The sequence below is a fragment of the Mustelus asterias genome, unplaced genomic scaffold (genome assembly GCF_964213995.1).
Source record: "Mustelus asterias unplaced genomic scaffold, sMusAst1.hap1.1 HAP1_SCAFFOLD_322, whole genome shotgun sequence".
In the NCBI taxonomy this organism is placed as follows: Eukaryota; Metazoa; Chordata; class Chondrichthyes; order Carcharhiniformes; family Triakidae; genus Mustelus; species Mustelus asterias.
This window is the reverse complement of record NW_027590284.1, coordinates 32165-58512: the sequence shown is the minus strand read 5'-3', so window position 1 is coordinate 58512 and position 26348 is coordinate 32165. Positions and strand designations below refer to the sequence as shown.

Below are 26348 nucleotides of genomic sequence, written 5' to 3'. Positions count from 1 at the left end.
CCATAACTATGTTAAAACTAATCGAATTATGGTCATTGATCCCAAAGTGCTCCCCAGTAACACTTCAGTCACTTGCTGCTTTACATCCTGGTTACTTGTTCGTATGTATATTTCCTCAACTTCATATCACAACAAGGACATCAATTTGTCTCTTTTCTTGGGGAAATCAACAATAAATAAACTTTGAAACTTTAAACTTTTACCCAACACACACTGTCAAAACGCTGTTAGACTTAACACTATAAGAAAATATTAACTCCAGTGCAGTCACAGGAATTATTAACATCATGAAAAGAATGAGCCCTGTCAGAATGAACATAGTCCAGTCCCGGATGTGATTAACAGGAGCAATAATAGCAGAATCCAACCCTGCAGTCACTCGTGAACTCGCTGGTGTCTCAGTAGGTGATAGGACTGAGTAAATCCCTTCCCACACTGGGAGCAGATGAACGGCCTCTCTCCAGTGTGAATTCGCTGGTGTCTCAGCAGTTGGAATGACTGAATGAATCCTATCCCACACTCAGAGCAGATGAAAGGCCTCTCTGTAGAGTGAACACGCTGGTGTCTCAGGAGGAGAGCTGACTGAGTGAATCCCTTACCACAGATGAAACAGATGAATGGGTTCTCCGCAGAGTGAATTTGTTGATGTCTCTGCAAGCTGCACGACCGACTGAATCGCTTTCCACATTTAGTGCAAGGGAACGGTCTCTCCTCGGTATGAACTCGCTGGTGTCGCAGGAGACTGAATGATCGAGTGAATCCCTTACTGCACACAGAACAGGAGAATGGGCTCTGACTAGAGTGAATGTATTGGTGTCTCCGTAGATTCCTTGTGCTTTTGAAGCTCTTACCACAGTCCGAACATTTAAAAAGTCTCTTATCAGTGTGAACAAGCTGATGAGAAGTGAGATTAGTTAAACTGCTGAATCCCTTCCCACACACAGAGCAGCTAAATGGTCTCTCCCCAGTGTGAACTTGCTGATGTACAGTGAGGTGAGATGACTGAGTGAATCCCATGCCACATTGGGAGCAGGTGAACGGCCTCGCCCCAGTGTAAACACGCTGGTGTCTCAGCAGGGTGGATGTCCGAGCAAATCCCTTCCCACACTTGAAGCAAGTGAATGGTCTCTCGCCAATGTGACCACGTCGATGAGTTTCCAGATCTGATGGGGATCTGATCACTTTACCACAGTCCCCACATTTCAGTGGCCTGTGTGTGATGTTGACTCCAGTGTGAGTGCATCGATGGTATTCCAGCCGGGATGGATAATTAAATCCCTTCCCACAGTCCCCACATTTCCACGGTTTCTCCATGGTGCCGGTGTCCTTGTGTCTCTCCAGGTTGCACGATCAGTTGAAGCTTCATCCACACACAGAACACATGTACAGTTTCTCCTCGCTGTGAATAGTGTGATGTTTTATCAGGCTGTGTTACTGGTTGAAGCTCCTTCCACAGTCAGTTCACTGGAACACTCTCATTCGGGTGTGTGTGTCTCGGTGCTTTTCCAGTCACAGTGATGTTTGAAATCTTTTCCCACAGACAGAACAGACATTCTCCTCCTTCCACAGTGTAAGGTTGATGATATTCAAATCCTGATGAATCGGGTGATTCTGTTAAATCTTGATGTGATGTTTGCTTTTGTACTTTTTAATCTGCAAATTCTCCCCTTCTAACACCCTGCAAAAGAAATTTAGGAAAATGATAACTAAGTCTGGGATAGAAGTTCTGAAAAGATAATTCGAGTATCTCTGAAACATTTTTTCCTCTTTTGTTCCCCCAAATCAGTAAATCCCCGTCCCACACACTCTCCCTCCTCCCAGGGCTGAAATCCAAACCCATCTCACCATCTCCACCATTTCTTTCCTCCACTCCCAGTTTTCTCCCTCCCTCTCCTCTGTCTGGGTGCAGATATAGAACATAGAAAGCCACAGCACAAACAGGCCCTTCGGCCCACAAGTTGCGCCGATCACATCCCCACCTCTAGGCCTATCTATAGCCCTCAATCCCATTAAATCCCATGTACTCATCCAGAAGTCTCTTAAAAGACCCCAACGAGTTTGCCTCCACCACCACCGACGTCAGCCGATTCCACTCACCCACCACCCTCTGAGTGAAAAACTTACCCCTGACATCTCTTCTGTACCTACCCCCCAGCACCTTAAACCTGTGTCCTCTCGTAGCAACCATTTCAGCCCTTGGAAATAGCCTCTGAGAGTCTACCCTATCCAGACCTCTCAACATCTTGTAAACCTCTATCAGGTCACCTCTCATCCTTCGTCTCTCCAGGGAGAAGAGACCAAGCTCCCTCAACCTATCCTCATAAGGCATGCCCCCCAATCCAGGCAACATCCTTGTAAATCTCCTCTGCACCCTTTCAATGGCTTCAACATCTTTCCTGTAATGAGGTGACCAGAACTGCGCGCAGTACTCCAAGTGGAGTCTAACCAGGGTCCTATAAAGCTGCAGCATTATCTCCCGACTCCTAAACTCAATCCCTCGATTAATGAAGGCCAGTACGCCGTACGCCTTCTTGATGAAGGCGCAGCGCTCCAAAAGCTAATGGCATTTGCTACCAAATAAACCTGTTGGATTTTAACCTGGTGTTGTTAGAACTCTTACTGTGTTTACCCCAGACCAACGCCGGCATCTCCACATCCTGGGTTCAGTTCTCCAGCTCCTGTCTGCAGACTGACAATAAAACCAATGGGTCTTATTGGGGGTGTTGGGGCCTCCAGCGGGTGTTTGTGAATCCTCCCCGCCCACCTCCCAGGGTTTCCTTCCTTCCCAGAGATCAGAGTCCTCATTGATTTGAGGCCAAAGTGTAACCTCTTATTTATTGTCCCCCTCCCCCATCCTCTGATGTGAACCATCCTCCAGTGGCTGAGCCAGGATGGGGCCGTTAACCTGGGCCTGTTCCCGGGAGGGAGGGAGGGAGAAGCCCCGCAGCTGCAAACCAGGGAGCTGACAATGATTCTGAAGGGTTTGCGGATCCACAAAGTGTTTCCAAATCCTCCCAGCCACCGCCTAACGCTGACTCCGCTTCTCCGGGACAAACAAGCGCCAAGGACAGCAATGACACTGCGCATGCTCCACATCACAATACCCGGGCACTGATTGACGGCAGCTCCGGACCAATAGGAAGAGGGGGCGGGGCTGGAGGACCAAGCGGGAGCGGCTGGTCCTCCAACCAATCAGAATGACTGAGGGGCGGGATCTGAAGCATGCGCAGTGCGGGTAATGGCGATGGACGGACGGTTTTAAGTCGGAACCAAGATCAATACCAGGTAGAGGGCGGCGCGCGGGGAGCGATGAACATGGCGGGTGGGTGAAGAGCTTTCTAAACATGTTCAAAGGCAAACCCCGGAAATGAACTTCCCGGTTCCCCCCCGTTTGTGCCAAATGGAGCCGCAACTTGTTGTGTTGGGCCTGGGCTGACTGCCGCCATTGAGGCTGAGTGTGGGAGGCCGGCAGGGAGTGAAGTCCTGACGTCTCAATAGAATTCATGACAGTTATGCGTCACAATGGTGGGAAGCTTTTTCCCAGGTCGGAGGTGACGATCACGAGGGGTCACAGGCTCAAGCTGAGAGGGGCGAAGTATAACTCAGATATCAGAGGGACGTTTTTTACACAAGGGTGGTGGGGGCCTGGAATGCGCTGCCAAGTAGGGTGGTGGAGGCAGGCACGCTGACATCGTTTAAGACTTACCTGGATTGTCACATGGGCAGCCTGGGAATGGAGGGATACAAACGATTGGTCTAGTTGGACCAAGGGGCGGCACAGGCTTGGAGGGCCGAAGGGCCTGTTTCCTGTGCTGTACTGTTCTTTGTTCTTTGTTCTATGGAGAGTGAGTGTGACGTCACAATAGAATGGATGAGGGTTCCAGATAAGCTGAGACTGGGGCGGAGTCATAGAACATAGAACATTACAATGCAGTACAGGCCCTTCGGCCCTCGATGTTGCGCCGACCAGTGGTACCAATCTAAAGCCCCTCTAATCTACACTATTCCAATATTATCCATATGTTTATCCAATAACCACTTGAACGCTCTCAACGTTGACGAGTCCACCACTGCTGCAGGCAGGGCATTCCACACCCTTACTACTCTCTGAGTAAAGAACCTACCTCTAAAATCTGTCCTGTATCTCTCACCCCTCAATTTAAAACTATGTCCCCTCGTGCTAGCCAACACCATCTGAGGAAAAAGGCTCTCACTATCCACCCTATCTAATCCTCTGATCATCTTGTATGCCTCTATTAAGTCACCTCTTAACCTTCTTCTCTCTAACGAAAACAACCTCAAGCCCCTCAGCCTTTCCTCATACGATTTTCCCACCATACCAGGCAACATCCTGGTGAATCTCCTCTGCACCCTTTCCAACACTTCCACATCTTTCCTATAATACGGCGACCAGAACTGTACGCAATACTCCAAATGCGGCCGCACCAGAGTTTTGTACAGTTGCAGCATGACCTCCTGGCTCCGAAACTCAATCCCTCTACCAATAAAAGCTGACAGACCGTATGCCTTCTTAACAACCCTATCAACCTGGGTGCCAACTTTCAGGGATCTATGCACATGGACACCCAGATCCCTCTGTTCATCCACACTACCAAGTATCTTACCATTAGCACAGTACTCTGTATTCCTGTTACTCCTTCCAAAGTGAATCACCTCACACTTTTCCGCATTAAACTCCAGAGCCCAGCTCTGCAGCTTATCTATGTCCCTCTGTAACCTGCCACTGAGTCGGGCGATGTCACTGAGGTGGAAGTAGGCGGTCTTGATGATGATGTGGATATGTGGCTGGAACCTCATCTTAAAATGAACTGTTTCACCAGGATTGTGAACAGCCTGGTTCAGCCTCAGACAGTTCCCAGGAAGAGAGATAGAGTTGCTGGTGAGGGAGTGGAGTTTGTAGTGGGGACTGAAGACAATGGGTTCAGACTTCCCAGTATTGATTTGGAAAATAATTATCTTAGTCCTGGACGTCAGACAAGTCAGGATGGTGTGTGAGTTGGAGGGGAACTTGGAGGTGATGGTGTTCACGTCTACCTGCTATCTTAGTCCTTCTTAATGATGGAGGTTGAGGGTTTGGGAGATTCTGTCAAAGTTCTCATTGAGTTGTTGATGTATAAAATCCCTCTCCTTCACCCCGGCCTTCTCTCTGTCTCCTCCCACAGTGCCCAGAGTCTTGTGTAGACCCAGCCTGGATGACAAGTTTCTTTTCGTGAAGGACATTAGTGAATCAGTTGGAACAAAAACAGAAAATGCTGGAGCAACTCAGCAGGTCTGACAGTGTCTGTGGAGAGAGAATAGAGCCAATGTTTTGAGTCTGGATGACACTTGTCGACAATGGGTCTTCCAGACTCGGAACATTGGCCCCATTCTCTCTCTACAGATGCTGTCAGACCTGCTGAGTTTCTCCAGCATTTTCTGTTTCTGTTTCAGATTCCAGCATCCGCAGTATTTTGCTTTGATCTTCGTGAATCAGTTGGGTTTTTCATGACAATCCAAAAGCTTTCATGGTCACTTTTTCCGATTGCTGGCCCCAGATTCATTCAGCTCAATTTCACAACCATTGTATTTTTGTGGGTTCCCTGACTCTCTTCTTTCTGTTTTAATCAATTTCACAGGGTTTTAGAAGATGAGGATTCAAACAATATATCAGAACCTGATGGAATCGGCCAATTTATTGTAACCTGAATATCATTGTATTTTGAACATGGAAAAAATAGCACCGTTCACAGTGGAGAGAAACTATACATAGGTTCTCTGTGTGGACAAGACTTCAACCAATCATCTGGCCTTTCGGAGCACAATTGCAGTCACAACAGGGAGATGGCATGGAAATGTAGAGACTGTGGGAAGGAATTTGATTACCCATCCCTGCTGGAAACTCATCGACGCAGTCACACTGGGGAGAGGCCATTCACCTGCTCCCAGTGTGGGAAGGGTTTTGCTCACCCATCCACCCTAGTAAAACACCAGCGAATTCACACTGGGGAGAGACCATTCACCTGCTCCCAGTGTGGGAAGGGTTTTGCTCACCCATCCACCCTAGTAAAACACCAGCGAATTCACACTGGGGAGAGACCATTCACCTGCTCCCAGTGCGGGAAGCGATTTGCTCACTCATCCAATCTGCTGAAACATCAGCGAATGCACACTGGAGAGAGACCGTTCACCTGCTCTGTGTGTGGGAAGGGATTCACTCAGTCATCCAACCTTGCATTGCACAAGCAAATTCACACTGAGGAGAAGCCGTTCACCTGCTCCCAATGTGGGAAGGGATTCAGTCGGTCATCAAATTTGCTGACACACCAGACTGTTCACACTGGGGAGAGGCCGTTCACCTGCTCCCAGTGTGGGAAGGGATTTGCTCACTCTCACACATTGCGGACGCACCAGCGAATTCACACTGGGGAAAGACCATACACCTGCTCTGTATGTGGGAAGGGATTCAATCAGTCATCCAACCTAGCAATACACAAGGAAGGGCACACCGGGGAGAGACCGTTCACCTGCTCCCAGTGTGGGAAGGGATTTGCTCATTCAGCCAATCTGCTGAAACACCAGAGAGTTCACACTGGGGAGAGGCCATTCATTTGCTCCGTTTGTAGGAAAGGTTTTGCTCGCTCATCCAACCTGCGGTTACACCAGCGAGTTCACACTGGGGAGAGACCTTTCATCTGCTCCACATGTGGGAAGGGATTCACTCAGTCATCCACTCTGCAGACACACCAGCGAGTTCACAAGTAACTATTGTGATGGGATTTTTCTGTTAATCATATTCATTGAATGATTCAGCCTCTGCTGAGACATCGCAGCAGTCACTCCGATTAGACTTATTATCTGCTCCCACTCTTGGGGATAACCAAATCATTTGAGATTAAGTAAATACAAATTGAGGGCATTGATTGGATGATTATGAATGCAAATAAAGAGACTTTAAAGGAGGGAAATACCTGTGAAGTTTCACTCTAAATAAATCTGTACCAAATAAAGGTTGGTTCCAACTTCTTCTTTCACCATAAGACTGTCAGGATTGTAACATGGTCAGAGGGAATGTTTTCTAATGGTGGAGATTGGAAGCTAAAGGGAAATATTTTTCAGACAGAAGTTTTACAATCCCAGCAGCTTTTGTGAGAAATGGCTGAAAGTGAGTGGGAATTGTCAGGGTCAGATTACCTGCTGCTGCTCTCAGAGTCTGAACCATATGAAAGTGGAGATGTGGATACTGGTTACATCCCTACCAAGGGGGAAACAAGGTCTGGCCTTGGCATTGTCACTTCGCACCAAAAGGAAAATCAGAAGCAAAGTATTTTGTGAGCTGGATGTCCGTCAGTTGGACACTGATAAAGGTTTGGATCTTCTGTTTGGGTTCAATGATGAGATTGACAAGATAGATGATCTTCAGGATGGTTATGAAACATGGTTAGACCTTGACAGGTTTTGTAGGGGGTGAAAGCAGCTATAGCAGATCTGGATATCATAACAAAAGACAGATTGGAACAGCATTAATAAACAAATGAACCCCAGGAATGACTGGGGAACAATTAACGAGTGCTTCAGGTCTGGCTCAAAATATCATCATGTGATGAACTTAGGGATTTTGCAGTGAGACACAACACAGAGAATTCTGAGAAATTAGAGATAGCATTAGATCCAAGATAGAGACATACAATTTGGCCAAGGAAAACAACAGACCTGAGGATTGGGAGCAGTTTAGAATTCAGCAACAGAGGACCAAGGGATTGATTAAGAAGAGGAAAATGGAATATGAGAGTAAGCTTGCAGGGAACATAAAAACTGACTGGAAAACTTTCTACAGGTGTATGAAGAGAGAAAGATTGATGAAGACAAATGTAGGTCCCTTACAGTCAGAAACAGGGGAATTTATAATGGAGAACAAAGAAATGGCTGACCAACTGACTACTTACTTTGGTTCTGTCTTCACAAAGGAGGACACAAAAATGTTGGGGAACACAGGGTTTAGTGAGAGGAAGGAACTGATGGAGATCAGTATTAGTCGAGAATTAGTGTTGGGGAAACTGATGGGATTGAAGGCCTATAAATCCTCAGGACTTGATCATTTGCATCCCAGAGTACATGAGGAAGATGCCTGAGAAATAGTAGATTAATTGGTGGTCAACTTCTAAGATTCTATAAACTCTGGAAAAGTTCCTACAGGTTGGAGGATAGCTAATGTAGCCCCACTATTTAAAAAGGGAGGGGAGGGAGAAAGTAAGGAATTATAGACCAGTAAGCCTGACACTGTTAGTGGGGAATATTCAAGAATCAATTTTAAAGGATTTTATAGCAAAACACTTGAAAAACAGTGGCAGGATCGCACAGAGTCAGCATGGATTTAAGAAAGGGAAATTGTGCTTGACAAAACTATTCGAATTCTTTGAGGATATCACTAGTCGAGTTGATGAGGGGGAGCCAGTGGATGTGGTTTATTTCGACTTTCAGAAGAATTCCGACAAAGTCAAAAAAGATTAACGTGTAAAATTAAAGCACATGGGATTGGTGCAGTGTGTTGAGATGGATAGAAAACTAGTTGGCAGACAGGAAACAAAGAGTAGGAATAAATGGGTCTTTTTCCAAATGGCAGGAAGTGACTAATAGGGTACTGAAGGGATCAGAGCTGGGACCCCAGCTATTTACTACATATATATTATTGATTTAAGTGAGGGAACTAAAGGCAATATCTCCATATTTGCTAATGACACAAAGCAAGGTGGGAGGGTGAGCTATGAGGAGGATGCAGCAATCCTTCAGTGTAATTTGACAAGTTGAGTGAGTGGGCAAATGATTGGCAGATGCAGTATAATTTGGATAAATGTGAGGTCATCCACTTTGGGAGCAAAAACGGGAAGACAGATTACTATCTGAATAGTCATAAAGCAGGAGGAGGAAATATGCAACAAGACCTGGGTGTCCTCGTACACTCATCACTGAAGGTAAGCATGCAGGTGTAAAAGACAGTAAAAAAGGCAAATGGTATGTTGGAAAAAAAACTCAACAGGTCAGGCAGCATCTGTGCAGAGAGAGAAACACAGTTAACATTTCAAGTCTGTGACCTTTCACCAGAACTGGGAAAAGTTAGAAATGTAACAGGTTTGGAGAAAGGGGCGCGTGGAAGACAGGAGAGATCGAATGAGAGAAAAGTGAATCCCCCCAGAGCCAAAGGGAATGGAGATGGAGCGAGAAAAGAAACAGAAGCCGTGCCTGGAGCAGGGGGGCTGCTGACTGAAAGAAAGAAAAATGAAACAATCGAAGACAAAGAAACAGAACGGGCTGAGAGTTTACTCTCTGAAACTGTTGGACTGAATGTTGAGTCCAGAAGGCTGTAAAGTGTGGAGGGGGTGGGTGAGTGGAAGGATCTTCTCCTGGACCTGCTCTAGACCCTGGTTAAAACAGTAATCTGTAGATCCAGGATTGGAGGGGCTGAATGGGGAGGCAGGGGTCACTCTGGCTGCCGACTGATCTTCTGTGATCTTGTCTGTGCCCAGGTGGCCCTGGGGAGGGGGATTCTATTGGTACTTTGTTGCCGATTTTGGTCTTTTTGTTTGATTGAACCACATGTTTGGGTGAAGGAGAGGAAAGAATGTTCCGAGAAAGTGGAATTGTCTGTTCTGAATTTCTATCCTGCACTGATAGTTGATGTCAGTGTCACTATCTCACTCACCATTTCTACCCCTCTTCAACTAAAGAACAGACATTCGGACTCGAACATTAACTCTGTTTCTCTCTCCACAGAAGCTGCTAGGCCTGCTGAGTTTTTCCAATTTTCTGTTTTTATTTCAGATTATCAGCACCTGCAAACTTTTGCTTTTATCTCAATAGCCGCACTTAAGATCCTAGGATTAAGTCCATCGGGACCCGGTCTCTCCCCAGTGTGAACTCACTGGGGTACAGTGAGTTGAGATGATCCCCTGAACCCAGGCTCACAGTAAAAGCATCTGAACGTCTCTCATCAGTGTGAATACGCTTATGAGACATCAGTTCTTCACTACTTTTATAGCAGTCCCCACAGTCTGGGCATTTTTAAGGTCTCTCCCCAGTGTGAAACGAGAGTGTTTGCAGTGTGGATGATTGAGTGAATCTTTTCGGTTAGGGTCCTGGACCAGAACCTCTAAATTACATTAGAAAATCAGAGTAGACCCCAACAATTTTTCTATTTTGGCATAAGTGTGAGGATAGAATGCTTCACTCCAGGAATGATTCCACTGACAAATTAGGGATTTTTCATGGTAAAATAAACATTTTTAAATAAAAGTTCAAATATAATTCCAACAAATGAAACAGTTTGACTATTAACAGTTGAATAATATTTAAAAGTGAAAGGAAAGAACTTTAATTTCTAACTTATCACAATTTCAGTTCCAAATAAGCAACATTCCTCTTACCAATGTAAATCCCACTTTAAATAGTTAGCAACCATAAATATACTTGCTATAATGAGTATAGACTGCCTTGAAACTTCCAGAGAGATGACAAGTCTCAGAGTAGCTTGAAGAAAATCTCTATCAACAAAGAATCCTCATTGAGCTTCCAGCTCTGACGGGTAACTGAAACTCTCCTCACAGTCTCCACATTTTCACGGTTTCTCCCTAATTTGAAATCCAGTCACAACAGTTACTTGTGAGTTCGCTGGTGTGTCAGAAGATTCAATGAGGTAGCATATCCCTTCCCACACTACAAACAGGTGAATGGTCTCTCCCCACTGTGAACCCACTGATGTATTGCTAGTTTAGATGACTGATTGAATCGCTTCCTGAACACATAACAGATGAATGGCTTCTCCTCTGTGTGGATTCGCTGGTGTATTGCTAGGTTGGATGAGTGATTGAATCCTTTCCCACACACGGAGCAGATGAATGACTTCTCCCAGTGTGGACTCGCTGGTGTGTCAGGAGAGTTGATAACCGACTGAATTCTTTCCCACACACAGAGCAGGTGAATGGCCTCTCCCTAGTGTGAATTCGCTGGTGTGTGAACAAAGTGGCTGACTGAACAAATCCCTTTCCACACTGGGAACAGGTGAATGGCCTCTCCCCAGTGTGAACTTGCTGGTGTTTCAACAAATTGGTTAAGTCAGCAAATCCCTTCCCACACTGGTAGCAAATGAATGGCTTCTCCTGAGTGTGAGTCCATGCTGTATCAACAGAGTGGATGAGTGAGCGAATCCATTCCCACATTCAGAGCAGGTGAACGGTTTCTCCCCAGTGTGAACTCGCTGGTGTGTTGCAAGGTTGGATGACTGATTGAATCCCTTCCCACATTGGGAGCAGGTGAACGGCCTCTCCTCAGCATAAGTCCTCTGGTGCATATGTAAGCTGGATAACTGATTGAATCCCTTCCCACACTGGGAGCAGGTGAATGGCCTCTCCCCAGTGTGACTGCGTCGATGAGTTTCCAGCAGGGATGGGTAATTGAATTCCTTCCCACAATCCTCACATGCTATTTTCCTGTTGTGACTGCAACTATGTTCCTAAAGGCCAGATGATTCTCCACACAAAGAACATGTGTACATTTTCTCTCTACTGTGAATGGCACTTTTTTCTTCCATGTTCAAAATACAATGATATTCAGGTTACAATAAATTGGCCGCCTCCATCAGGTTCTGATGTCATGTTCGGTTTCAGTTTCTCAACTGCAAATCCCCCTCTTCTAAAACAGTGCAAAATTGATTTAAAACAGAAAACAGAGTGAAAAAGAACCCACAAAAATGCAAAGGTGGGTTGTGAAATTGAGCTGAATGAATCTGGAAATCTGGTAATTTGTGGGGTCAGCGTGAGGAAATGGTAACCATGAAAGCTGCAGAATTGTCATAAAAACCCAACTGGTTTATTGATGTCCTTCAGGGAAGGAAACCTGCCACACAGTCTAGGTCTACACAAGACCCACTGTGGCACTGTGGGAGGAGACAGAGAGAAGTAGGAGTGGCTGGGGTGAAAGAGAGGGATTTATACATCTGCATCTTGACAAGAACTTTGACAGAATCTCCTAAACCCTCAACCTCCAGCATCTAGAAGGACCAAGGTAGCAGGTAGATATAAACACCATCACCTCCAAGTTCCTCCAACTCACACACCATCCTGACTTATCTGACTTGCAGTACTAAAAGAACAGAAATTTCTTTTGTATAAATACTGGGAAAACTGAACACAGTGTCTTCAGTCTGAATACAAACTCCACTCCCTCGCCAGCAACTGAAAGATGTGCTGGTTAAAAAAGTGCATTGACCCGAACAGGCGTCGGAGTGGGGCGACTAGGGGAATTTCACAGTAACTTCATTGCAATGTTAATGTAAGCCTTACTTGCGACTAATAAATAATCTTTTTTAAAAAACTCTCTCCCTCTTCCTGGCAACTGTCTGAGGCTGGACCAGGCTGTTCACAATCATGGTGAAATATTTCACCCCAAGATGAGCTTCCAGCCACATATCCACATCATCATCAAGACCGTTTTGTTCCTCCTCAGTGACATTGCACAACTCCACCCCAGTCCCAGATTATCTGGCACTCTCACCCCATTCCATTGTGATGTGAAACTCAGGGGAATGGGAATATAGAGAGGAATGGGACTGACTGAATTGCTCCACAGAGAGTTGGCATGGATCTGAGTTGCCAAACTGATTCCTTCTATGTTGTAATGTTTCCATCACTGGAAATATATAAAGTAGCCACATTGCTATATATTTCAAGACAAGAAATAAGGGATCATAAATAACGTAGTAGATACAATATAACTACATTATACATATCTCTGTCCATTACAAATTTTCTGTTCATTTAAATGTTAGCTTTCTCCTGGGAAAATTCCTCCTTTAATTGTGAACATTGGGTAAGAGGCCATCCGATTAGCCAGATAAATAAATGTGTCAAACTGAGGGGGCTAAAGGATGTCAATATCTTTGAGAAAGAAAAAGATACCTGGGCCTAGTCCTGCTCCTAATTCCGATGTTCGTCTATAAGCTTTTCAGAGTCTGCAGCCTTCCTGGACTCACTTCCTTTCCCTTCAGTTGCTGCAAGTCCCCAATTTCCCCCAGAATGAGGAAAGAAATGGAAAGGGGGAAACATTGATTACCTCCCAGATGTTGCCCAGAGGAGGGAGTTTCAGTCTGAAGATCATTGGACAATTTCCGTATTCTGACGTCACAATGGAGGCGTGCCTGAATCAGCCAATAAGAATCACTCTGCTACGCGGTGACGTCTCCGGGTTCCAGTGCGCAGGCCCGGGCGCGCGGACCCGGGAGCCCCGTCCCCACCCATTGTTCTCGTCCCCCTGCAACACATCGAGCCAAGGTTTCCAGGCAACCGGCTGACGGCTCCGGCCAGAGCGAGAAGCCGCTCGGTGATCTCCCCCTCCCCCCCCCCCCCCAAGTCCGGGACTGCGCATGTCTAATGGAGAGGGGAAGCTGCGAATGTTCCGGGGGAGAACCCACCCTCTGACGTTCATGCTGAATTGTTGATCCATGGGAAGTGTTGGAGGACCGGAAGGGCTGTGGCCCTCCAGACAATCCAGGGCGCGGGCTTTGTGACAATGCAGGTTGAACTTCACACAGACTGAAATTTCTTCCTGTCTCCTTAAAAGAGGCCAAAATCTGTGAGTAAAACACTTTCTTTTCTTCCCCTTTCCATTTCTTTTCTCGTTCTGGGGGAATTGTTGACTTGCAGCAACTGAAGGGAAAGGAAGTGAATCCAGGGAGGCTGCAGACTCTGGAAAGTTTGGCCCAGGTCTGTCAATCAGCCTCTTCAGGAAAATTGGGAGGGTGAATATTAGATCCAGCAGAATGAGAATGGAGGGAGAGTTCTTTTTTCTTCATTCGTGAGACATGGGCATCGCTGGCTGGCCAGCATTTATTGCCCATCCCTCATTGCCCTTGAACTGATTGGCTTACTGGGCTGTTTCAGAGGGCAGTTGAGAATCAACACATTTCTGTGGCTTTGGTGTCACATGTAGGCCAGGCCAGGTGAGGGTGGCAGATTTCCTTCCCTAAAGGGCATTAGTGAACCAGATGGGGTTTTCCGACAATCAACAATGGTTTCACAATCATCAATAGATTCTTAATTCCACATTTTTTTTATTGAATTCAAATTCTACCGTCTGCCGTGGCGGGATTCGAACCTGGGTCCCCAGAACATTAGCTGAGTTTTGGATGAATAATCTCGTGATAATACCACTCGGGCACTGCCTCCCAATGTGTGGGAATGAAATTTACAGATTTGGGGGAATGAGAGAGGAAAAAATGCTCCAGAGGAACTAGAATTGTCTGTTCTGAATTTCTATCCTGTACTCATGCTGATTACTTTTGTCAACTTCTTTTACAGATGTTAGAAGTGAGGATTTAAGCCAGAAATCTCAAATCAAACGTCGCATCAGGATCTGAAAGATTCAGTTGATTCATTGCAAAGTGAACATCAGTGGCCTTTGAATCTAGATGGAGAAATAATTGTCTGCTCTATCAGCTTCAGCAGTTATTAACTATCAGTGTGACGAGAAAAGCATCAACACACACACTCTGAACTGAGTGTTCCAGTTTTAACCAGTTACACAGCTTGAAAAAACATTCCCATTTGGAGCCGGGTGTCCTGTGTGCAGAAACCTAATTTGATCGTTGAACATGGAGAGACACAAGGACACCTGCACCACGGAGAAACCATGGAAATGTGAGGACTGTGGAAAGAGATTCATAACCCCCTCAAAACTAGAAACTCATCGACGCATTCACACTGGAGAGCGGCCGTTTACCTGCTCTGATTGTGGGAAGGGATTCACAAATTCATCCCACCTGCTGACACACCAGCGAATTCACACTAAGGAAAGGCCATTCACCTGCACTGCATGTGGGAAAGGTTTCAAACATTCATCCACCCTGAAGATGCATCAGCGTGTTCACTCTGGGGAGAGGCCGTTTGTTTGCTCTGAGTGTGGGAAGGGATTCACTCAGTTATCCAACCTGCTGACACACCAGCGAATTCACACTGGGGAGAGGCCATTCAGCTGCTCTGAGTGTGGGAAGAGATTCAATCAGTTCTCCGATCTGCTGACACACCAGCGAGCTCACACTGGGGAGAGGCCATTTACCTGCTCTCAATGTGGGAAGGGATTCACTCAGTCATCCAACCTGCAGACACACCAGCATGTTCACACTGAGCGGAAACAATTCAGCTGCTCTCACTGCGCAAGAAGGTTTAGATGGTTATCCAACCTGATACGACACCGACAGGTTCACACCGAGGAGAGGTCATTCATCTGTTCTGACTGTGGGAAGGGATTCAAAAATTCAACCCATCTGCTGACACACCACCGAATTCACACTGAGGAGAGGCCGTTCATCTGCACAGTGTGTGCGAAGAAATTCAAAGATTCATCCACTCTGCAAAAACACCGGCGAGTTCACACTGGGGAGAGACCATTTCCCTGCTCTGATTGTGGGAAGCAGTTCCGAGATTTGTCCAACCTGAGAAGACACCAGCGAGTCCACACTGGGGAGAGACCATTCGCCTGCTCTGACTGTGGGAAAGAATTCACTCAGTCATCTACCCTGCTGAGACACCAGCGAGTTCATAATTAATTACAGGGGTTGGATTCTGCTGTTATTGCTGCTGTTTATCACATCCAGGACTGAACCATGTTCACTCTGACAGTTGGTGAAGTGGGAGGGTCAATGAGTTTCTTTCTGCTGGACTGGCCGGTCTCACAACTTTGCTTCCAGTGGGCAGATGCTCTTTGAGCCTGGGAGAGCACATTTCACTGAAATGACCCACAAAAGTTGATGAAGGACATTTATTTTATCCTGGATGGTAAAGATTGTTTTTTCTATACTACAGGTAGATACATTTGTCTCTGTTCCAGTGAGTCTACAGCACAAGGCCGGGCCAGTCGGCACAATTGGTCTGTGTCAGTATTTATGCTCCACATGAGCCTCCACCCACCCCTCTTCATCTCCCCCCATCAGTATATCCTTCTATTCCTCTCTCCCTCATGTATGTATCTAGCTTCCCCTTCAATGTATTCATGCTGTTCACCTCAACCACTCGCTGTGGTAGTGAGTTCCACATTCTCACCACTCGCTGGTAAAGAGGTTTCTCCTGAAATACCTATTGGATTATTGAACCCCTTCATAATCTTAAAGAGTGGCATCAGGTCACCCTTCAGTCTTCTCTGTCCCAGAGAAAAACAGCCCTAGCCTTTCCTGAGGGTCAAAGGGTATGTTGCTGGTCTGGAGGATTTAAGGTACAAGGAGAGGTTGGACAAGTTCAGATTGTTTTCACTGGAAAGACGGATGCTGGGGAGTGATTTCGACAAAACTATGAGAGGCAAATGTAGGGTGGATTGTCAGAGGCTTTTCCCCAGGGTAGAAGGGTCGACTACAAGAGGGCACAAGGTGAGAGGTGATAAGGTTCGGGGAAACGTGGGGAAAGTTTTCACATACATGGTGAAAAGGGATGAGGTCCTGAAGAGTGAATTTAGAGAGTTAGGCAGCAGACTAAAGTGCAGGACCTCGAAGGTAGTAATTTCTGGACTACTGTCGGTGCCACGTGCTAGTGAGAGTAGGAATAGGAAGATGAGGCAGATGAATATGTGGCTTGAGAGCTGGTGCAGGGGGGCAGGGATTTAGATTTGTGGATCATTGGGATCTCTTCTGGGGAAGGGATGACCTGTTCAAGAGGGATGGGTTACACCTGAACTGGAGGGGGACTAACATCCTGACGGAGAGATTTGTGAGAGCCAGTCGGGGGGGTTTAAACTAGTTTGGCTGGGTGGGGTGGGCGGGGAGGGGGTGGTGGGACCCAAAGCAATAGGAAGACAGAAGAGAAGATTGAGGACAGAAGTTAAAGAGAGCACATTAAATAGTAAAGACAGTGTCAATAATTCTAGTACTAGACAGGTCAGTCAAAAGCAGAGCAGAGAGAAAGGGAGGTCCAGATTAAAGTGCACTTATTTCAATGCAAGAGGCCTGACAGGCAAGGCAGATGAACTCAGGGCATGGAGGGGTACATGGGACTGGGATATTATAGCTATTACTGAAACATGGCTGAGGGAGGGACAGGACTGGCAGCTCAATGTTTCAGGGTACAGATGCTAGAGGAAAGATAGAACAGGAGGTGAAAGAGGAGGGGGAGCTGCACTTTTGATGAGGGAAAACACCACAGCAGTACTGAGAGGGGATATATCCGAGGGTTCACCCACTGAGTCTGTATGGGTAGAATTGAGTAATAAGAAGGGGAAGTCACTTTGATAGGGTGGTACTATAGGCCTCCAAATAGTCGGTGGGAAATTGAGGAGCAAATATGTAAGGAGATGACAGATAGCTCCAAAAAAATAGGGTGGTAATAGTAGGGGATTTTAACTTTCCCAACATTGACTGGGACAGCCATAGTATTAGAGGTTTGGATGGAGAGAAATTTGTTGAGTGTATTCAGGAGGAATTTCTCATTCAGTATGTGGATGGCCCGACTAGAGAGGGGCAAAACTTGACCTCCTCTTGGGAAATAAGGAAGGGCAGGTGACAGAAGTGTTAGTGAGGGATCACTTTGGGACCAGTGACCATAATTCTATTAGTTTTAAGATAGCTATGGAGAATGATAGGTCTGGCCCAAAGGTTAAAATTTTAAATTGGGGCAAGGCCAATTTTGATGGCATCAGGCAGGAACTTTCAAAAGTTAATTGGGGGAGTCTGTGGGAAGGCAAACGGGCGTCTGGTAAGTGGGAGACTTTCAAAAGTGTGTTAACCAGTGTTCAGGATAAGCACATTCCTCTTAGAGTGAAGGGCAAGGCTAGTAGAAGTAGGGAACCCTGGATGACTTGGGATATTGAGGCCCTGGTCAAGAAGAAGAAGTAGGCACATGGCATGCATAGGCAGCTGGGATCAAGCGGATCCCTTGAAGAGTATACAGGGTGTAGGAGTAGAGTTAAGAGAAATCAGGAGGGCAAAAAGGAGACATGAGATTGCTTTGGCAGATAAGGCAAAGGAGAATCCAGAGATTCTACAAATGCAGAGTATAGAGAGTAGGGCCTTTTAAGGATCAACAAAGTCATCTACGTGCAGATCCACAATAGATGTGTGAGATCCTAAATGAATATTTCTCATCAGTAATTACTGTTAAGGCATGGATGTTGGGGAACTTGGGAAAATAAATAGTGATGTCTTGAGGAGTGTGCATATAACAGTGAAGGATGTGCTCGAAGTTTTAAAGCGCATCAAGGTAGATAAATCCCCAGGACCTGATGAAGTGTGTCCCAGGATGTTGCGGGAGGCTAGGAAGGAAATTGCGAGTCCCCTCGCAGAGATATTTGAATTGACAGCCACAGGTGAGGTGCCTGAAGATTGGAGGGTGGCAAATGTTGTGCCTTTGTTTAGAAAGGGCTGCAGAGAAAAGCCTGGGAACTACAGGCTGGTGAGCCTCACATCTGTAGTGGGTACGCTGGTCGAAGGTATTCTGAGAGACAGGATGTACAGGCATTTAGAGAGGCAAGGACTGATTAGGGACAGTCAGCATGGCTTTGTGAGTGGAAAATCATATCTCACAAATTTGATTGAGTTTTTTGAAGGGGTAACCAAGAAGGTAGATGAGGGCAGTGCAGTTGATGTTGTCTACATGGACTTTAGCAAGGCCTTTGACAAGGTACCACATGGTAGGTTGTTGCATAAGATTAAATCTCACAGGAGCCAGGGTGAGGCAGCCAAATGGATACAAAATTGCTTGATGACAGAAGCCGGAGGGTGATTGTAGGTGGTTGTTTTCAAACTGGAGGCCTGTGACCAGTGGTGTGCCTCACGGATCGGTGCTGCGTCCACTGTTATTTGTCATTTATATTAATGATTTGGATGAGAATTTAGGAGGCATGATTAGTAAGTTTGCAGATGACACCAAGGTGGGTGACGTTGTGGATAGTGAAGAAGGTTAGCTCGGATTGCAATGGGTTCTTGATCAATTGAGCCAGTGGGCTAACGAATGGCAGATGGAGTTTAATTTAGATAAGTGCGAGGTGATGCATTTTGGTTGATTGAACCAGTTAATGGTAGGTATCGGGGAGAGTTATAGAACAAAGAGATCTAGGATGTACATGTTCATAGCTCATTATAGTACAGCACAGGAAACAGGCCCTTCAAAAAGAAGGGGCTTTGCATTTGCCGGGAATAGAACCCGGGCCTCCCGCGTGGCAGGCGAGAATTCTACCACTGAACCACCAATGCTGAAACAGACATCAATTCTGGTAGTAGTGGGATTTGAACCTATGCCTCCGGAAAGACTGAAGCTTAAATCTAGTGCTTTAGACCGCTCAGCCACGCTACCAGTATTACATTGAATACAGTCTTACAATGTATACCAGTATACATTGAAAGTGGAGTCACAGATGGACAGAGCGGTGAAGAAGGCATTCGGCATGCTTGGTTTCATTGGTCAGAACATTGAATACAGGAGTTGGGACGTCTTGTTGAAGTTGCACAAGACATTGTTAAGGCCACACTTGTAATACCGTATACAGTTCTGGTCACCCTATTATAGAAAGGATATTACTAAGCTGGAAAGAATGCAGAAAAGATTTATTAGGATGCTACCAGGACTTGATGGTTTGAGTTATAAGGAGAGGCTGGATAGACTGGGACTTTTTTCTCTGGAGCATAGGAGGCTTACGGGTGATCCTATAGAAGTCTATAAAATAATGAGGGGTATAGATCAGCTAGATAGCCAATATCTATTCCCAAAGGTAGGGAAGTCTAAAACTAGAGGCCATAGGTTTAAGGTGAGAGGGGAGAGATACAAAAGGGTCCAGAGGGGCAATTTTTTCACACAAAGGGTGGCGAGTGTCTGAAACAAGCTGCCAGAGGTAGTAGTAGAGGTGGGTACAATTTTGTCTTTTGATAAACATTTAGACAGTTCCGAGTAAGATTGCTATTGAGGGATATGGGCTAAATGCGGGCAATTCGGACTCGCTTAGTCATTTAAAAAAAGGGGTGGCATGGACAAGTTGAGCCAAAGGGCCTGTTTCCATGCTGTTAACCTCTATGACTCTGTAGAGGTGCTGGGTGCCTGGAATGCACTGCCTGTGAAGCGGGTGGAAGCAGGCACTTTAGCAATGTTCAAGGTGTATCTTGATAGACAGACAGGAGGTGAACAAAGAGATAGAAGCTCTATTGGCACAGGCTCGGTGGGCCCAAGTGCCTGTTACTGTGCTGAATTGTTCCTTGAACATTCTAAGTAACAAAGTCAAGGAAGCCATCTTAAACTCAAACATGTGAATGAAGCTTTATTTTTAAAATGAATGCTGTATTCACCCAAATGCTTGTGGAAACTGCATAACCAGCAGAAATTGTTTAAACTAAGAATTTCTTCTATCATTTTGATAAGCTACAGGACATTATATTCCATCAAATCTGGCTCAAGAATAAGGTCGATTGTTCAGTCTGATCAAGGTGAATAAGAAAGAAACCTATTGTCTTCCATCGTGTGTCTTTTTGAACCAGTGAATCTTGTATTAACCAAATGAATTAAAGAATCCTGTATTAATTAGCCACCAGTCAGTAACAGATGATTGTATTAAGTTACAATTAATGAATCAGTAGTTATAGTAAAAGGCTGGGTTTTATTTACCGTAAAAATGTAAAAGTTTATTGCTGTGTATGTAAAGAATGTGCAATGAAGATAAATGTACTGGCGAGAGGGACCTTCAAACTCTTCAATATTTGAAACTGTATGAACAAGGGATTGTATGGAATCAGGTAAAGGGATAGTCTGAAACAATTATGTTGTATTCCTGACTAAGATGAAGGGAAACGGTGGTGTAAATATTGGGGATTCAATTGAATTAATCTCATCAAATTGACCAATTGGCATGTTAAACAGGCCCAACTCTGATGTAGGGGGATAAAAGTAGAGGTTCCAAAGGTCTTCCCTGCTGGCCAAATACTGAAGAGTCCCGAGGCTGAGTTTTAAGGAAATTCCTGTCAAAGAAGGAGCCAGACTCCCGAGGCTGAATTCCACAAAAAGTCCTGTCAAAGAAGGAGCCAGAGAGGGTTAACCTTCCAGACTGATCACCCACATCAAGTTATAAAAGCCAATGTCTTAAAGTGGTTCAGTGAACCTTTTTCATTGAATAAACTTTTTAAATTTACTATCCAGAGAATTCTGCCTTTGTCTTAATTGGTTAAAGTCTTGTCTGAACCAAAGTGAATTTAATAAATGGCAAGTTGGGGGTGGCTGAAATCAATTCAGTTCCAGATAACAAGATCAGAGAACAGAAATCTTCAATTTATAAACTTACATTTCTACAGAGCCTTTCACAACCACAGGGCATCCCAACATACCAGTGTGTTTAATTCTATCCTGATTGTTATAAAGTTAGTTTCTCTGTGGGGTCTGTTTGATTTATTATTGTCACATGTATTAGTATACAGTGAAAAATATTGTTTCTTGTGCGCTATACAAAGCATACTGTACATTGGGAAGGAGAGAGTGCAGAATGTCATGATACAGTCATAGCTAGGGTGTAGAGAAAGATCAACTGAGGTAGGTCTGCAATCAATAGCCTTTTCCAGCTCAAGTGACAATTTCAGGGGAGCAACTTTGATGATGGGAAGGCCAACTACTCTCCTGATCCCATCATACACAGCACAGAGATTTCTGTTGCCACAGACAGTTTGCATTTCTTGAAATAGGCTGATCCAATGATTATTTGCACAACCTCTCTCTGCTTTTTACACATCTGTCCTGGCTACATTCAAGTGACACAGTGTTCCAGCTTTTGGGTTGATGTTGTACATCAGGTAGGTTTTGCTTTTTGCTTCAATGACAGATGTCATCTCTGCTGAGTGGGTCTCAAACCATCTTTGCAACTTTTACCAAATGTTGCCGCTGCTGTGTCAGAAATGAATGAACTCAGCAACTTCCAAGTTTCATCAGTATCAGTGTTGATTGATGAAGATTTTACTGATGTGACTGTGAAATATTTTTCTGTTTTGTTCAATGTACCTTGATAATGTACTGGAGTTCCCATTGTAAAGAATATTTAAGTCAGTGAGAATCGTCAGCAAAGATTAATCAGCATTTAATAATTGGAGATGGAACATTTCAACACTGAATTGTAGATTTTGCATTAACGATCAACATGGAATTCAAGTGGAGGTTGATAATTTTATTGTGAAGTAGTACCTGTCGAGAGTTCTTGAGTTAGAGAGAAAGATCACAGATGGTGCTTTTAAATAGGGACTCAGCAGCCCCAAAAATCAAGGGATATCCACAATATCACAGTTCTGTCTGCAATAGGGCTGTTAACACCAGCAGAAACAAACCAAATAAAAAATAGACTAACAATCCTCGGTGTGCTTAACAGCAAATAACAATATAATCCAACTCCTGCAGTCACTTGTGAACGCTCTGGTGTGTCTGCAGATTGGCTGACCGAGTGAAACCCTTTCCACACACACAGCAGGTAAACAACCTCTCCCCAGTGTGAACTCGCTTTGTACGTTCAGATCAGATGAAGATCTGAAACTCTTTTCACAATGAGTTCAGCCGAATGGCTTCTCCCCAGTGCGAACTCGCTGGTGTGACCAAAGCCCAGATGATCGAGTGAAGCGCTTCCCACATACGGAGCAGTTGAATGATTTTTTTCCTGGTGTGAATTTGCTGGTGTGCAGTGAGGTTGGAAGACTGCCTGAATTTCTTTCCACAGTGAGTGCAGCTGAACAGCCTCCCCTCAGTGTGAACTTACTGATGTAACATGAGGTTGGCTGACTGAGTGAATCCCTTCCCCCACACAGCGCATGGCCTCTCCCCAGTGTGAGTGCGTTGCTGTGCAGTGAGTGTGGATAACTTCCCGAAGCTCTTTCCACAGGAGGTGCAGCTAAATGGTTTCTCCTCAGTGTGAATTCTCTTATGTATCACCAGTTTGACTGACTGAGTAAATTCCATCCCACACTCAGAGCAGGTGAATGATTTCTCCCCAGTGTGAACACGCTTGTGTGCACTGAGGTTGGATGAAGACCTGAAGCTCTTCCCACAAGAAGTGCAGCTGTATGGCTTCTTCCCAGTGTGATTTCTCTGGTGTGTTAGCAGGGTGAGATAACTGAGTAAATTCCTTCCCACAGACTGAGCAGGGGTATGGCCTCTCCTCAGTGTGAACTCTGTGGTGTGACCAAAGGCCAGACGACTCACATTTCCGCGGTCTCTCTGTGATGCTGTTCCCAGTGTGACTGTGTTGATGGATTTCCAGCCGGGATGGATAATTGAATCCCTTCTCACAGTCCCCACATTTCCACAGTTTCTTCATGGTGCCAGTGCCCTTGTGTCTCTCCAGGTTGGACAATCAGTTGAAGCCTCGTTCACACACACAACACATGTACAGTTTCTCCTCGGTGTGCACGGTGTGGTGTTTTTCAGGCTGAGTAACTGGTTGAAGCTCTTTCCATAGTTAGCTCACTCGAACACTCTCACTCATGTGTGTGTCTCGGTGCTTTTCCAGTCACACTGATGTTTGAAATCTTTTCCCACAGACAGAACAGAGAAACATTTCTTGTTCCACATTCAGAGGTCGATGATATTCAGCTCCTGATAAATCTCTCTCAGATTTTGATGTTTATTTTAATTTGTGTGAATCCTCCCCTGGAAAATGGTTTGAAAAGAGTGCTCACAATGAGTACAGGATAGAAATTCAGAGCAGACAATTCTCGTTTCTCTGGAATATTCTCTCCCCCAATTTGTCAATCCCAGTCTCAGGGAAAGACTTGAACCCACTCCAAGGTCGCCGCAGCCTGGGTAACCCGCACCTTGCAACTGGGAGAAGCCCCGCCCACTCACTATACCCTCACCAAGATGGCCACCCTTGCAGGACATCTGAACCAGACCCACTTCCTCTCCCAAGATGGTTGCCTAGGTAACCCAGGCCCATTACCGAGGAGGAAGCTCCGCCTCTCTGAGCGCCCTCATTCACCCTCGTAAGATGGCAGCTAGCGAGCCCGCCCCCCTTGGCTCAGGGGGGCTTGTCCCCGCGGGAAAGGCGGGGCCTGCGGCCTCGGCCAGAAGTTGGTGCTGTTTCCTATCCTGTGCTCACAATCTCCTCCCGAACACTCCCCAACACTGTGACTGACACTGAGCATGCTCAGAGCGCACGCTGCATTGTCAGGCTCACAACCGCCTTACCATTGCCGCGCATGCTCCACTCCCGACCTGGCCGCCCCTCATTCACTCTGATTGGTTGGAGGACCAGCCGTTCCCGCTCGGTCCTCCAGCCCCGCGCCCTCTTCCTATTGGCCCGCGCCTGCCGTCAATCAGTCCCCGGGCATTGTGATGTGGAGCATGCGCAGTGTCATTGCTGGCCTTGGCGCTTGTTTGTCCCGGAGAAGCGGAGTTTGTGAACTGTTTCTACAGGAGATCAGAAGAGAAGGATTTGCAGATGTGAAACGTCAGATCAAGCTCTGGTTGAGTAACTCCATTCATCAGGATCTGAATATCATCGGTCTTTGAATGTGGAAGGATAAATGATCAACTGTTCCAAAAGAACACATTTCAAACAACAGTGACTGGAAAAGCACCGAGACACACACACACACACCCGAGTGAGTGTTCCAGTGAACTGACTGTGGAAAGAGTTTTAACCAGTTATTCAGCTTGAGAAAACATTGTAAAATACAAGGTGAGGAAAAACCATACATTTGTTCAATGTTTGGACAAGACTTGAACTGATTGTCCAACCTGGAGAGACACACGGACACCGGTACCATGGAGAAACGGTGGGGATGTGAAGATTGTGGGAAAGGATTCAATTATCCATCCCTGCTAGAAAACCATCAACGCAGTCACACTGGGGAGAGGCCATTCACCTGTTCTATATGTGGGAAAGGATTCACTCAGTCATCCAACCTATCATTACACCAGCGGGTTCACACGGGGAAGAGGGCATTCACCTGCTCTGTGTGTGGGAAGGCTTTCAGTCAGTTATCTGGCCTTTTGTCACACCAGCGAATTCACACCGAGGAGAAGCCATTCAGCTGCACTACCTGTGGAAAGAGGTTCAGGCATTCTTCAGCACTCACGGCACACCAACGCACTCACACTGGGGAGGGACTGTTCACCTGCCCTGAGTGTGGAAAGAGATTCACTCAGTCATCCAACTTCACATTACACCAGCGAGTTCACACTGGGGAGAGGCCTTTTACCTGCTCCATGTGTGGGGAGGGATTCACTGGGTCATCCCACCTGCTGTCACACCAGCGGATTCACACTCAAAAGCCATTCAGCTGCACTTGCTGTGGAAAGAGTTTCAGACAGGCAACCTCTCTCGTTGCACACCAACGGATTCACACTGGGGAGAGACCATTGACTTGTTCCATGTGTGGGAAGGGATTCACAGTTTTACCCACCCTGCTGAGACACCAACGAATTCACACTGAGGAGAAGCCATTCAGCTGCACTGACTGTGGAAAGAGTTTCAGGCAGTCATCCAATCTTGTTTTACACCAGCGAGTTCACACTGGAGAGAGGCCATTCAGCTGCTCCGTGTGTGGGAAAGGATTCAATCGGTCATCCAACCTCACTGCTCAGCAGCGAGTTCACACTGGACAGAGACCGTTCACTTGCTCCGTGCCTGGGGTTCAACCTGCTGGCTCACCAATGCACTCACACTAAGAGACCATTCAACTGCTCTGTGTGTGGGAAGGGATTCACTCGGTCACAATGGTTCCTGAGACATCAGCAAGTTCATTAGTGACTGCAGGGGTTGGATTCTGCTGTTACTGCTGCTGTTTATCTTGTTTAGTATTGATACGTGGTTTTGTTCCTGCTGATATGACTGGCTGGGGTTTAATATTCTGGCGATGTCACCAATTTTCAGGGCTTCAGGGTCCATTTTTGACAACACCATTTCTTTTAATTCAAGAACTTTCAACAGGAATTCTGTTACAACAAAATTATAAACTTTTCCTTTAATCCTAAATTGTTCTTTGGTGGAAAATCTACAATTCTGTGCCTGAAAGGTTCTACTTCGGGCATCAAAATATATATTTTTAAATGACTGGTTTGAGATTTTCTCAAGAGCTACTCTTTGATTTTCAGAGCCTTCTCTTTCACTCTCACTAACTCCTTTATTAGTGATGTACTCACATAGTAATATTACAAAGGGTTGTGTGTTCTGAACGTACCCCAGTCCATCACGCAAACCAGTCTCCCATCGATTGACTCTCTCTACACTTCCCACTGCCTCAGAAAGCAGCCAGCATAATCAAGAACCCCTCATACCCCGGACCTTCTCTCTTCCACCTGCTTCTGTCGAGAAAAAGATACAAAAGTCTGAAAACACCTGCCAACTAATTCAAGAACAACTTCCTT

General features: G+C 45.8%; 1 protein-coding gene and 1 non-coding gene across 2 annotated transcripts in view; one reads left to right on the top strand and one right to left on the bottom strand.

The window, feature by feature from the left end:
- The window catches only part of LOC144486355 (uncharacterized), a 155819-nt gene that overhangs the window by 111842 nt on the left and 17629 nt on the right, over positions 1-26348 (top strand). The window contains exons 6-7 of the mRNA XM_078204386.1: positions 5722-6599; positions 14842-15529. Coding sequence (XP_078060512.1) covers positions 5722-6599; positions 14842-15529 — 1566 coding nt within the window. The remainder of the gene's footprint in view (positions 1-5721; positions 6600-14841; positions 15530-26348) is intronic.
- Positions 19149-19219, bottom strand: trnag-gcc (transfer RNA glycine (anticodon GCC)). Its single transcript has one exon. It is a non-coding gene; the product is annotated as a tRNA-Gly (tRNA).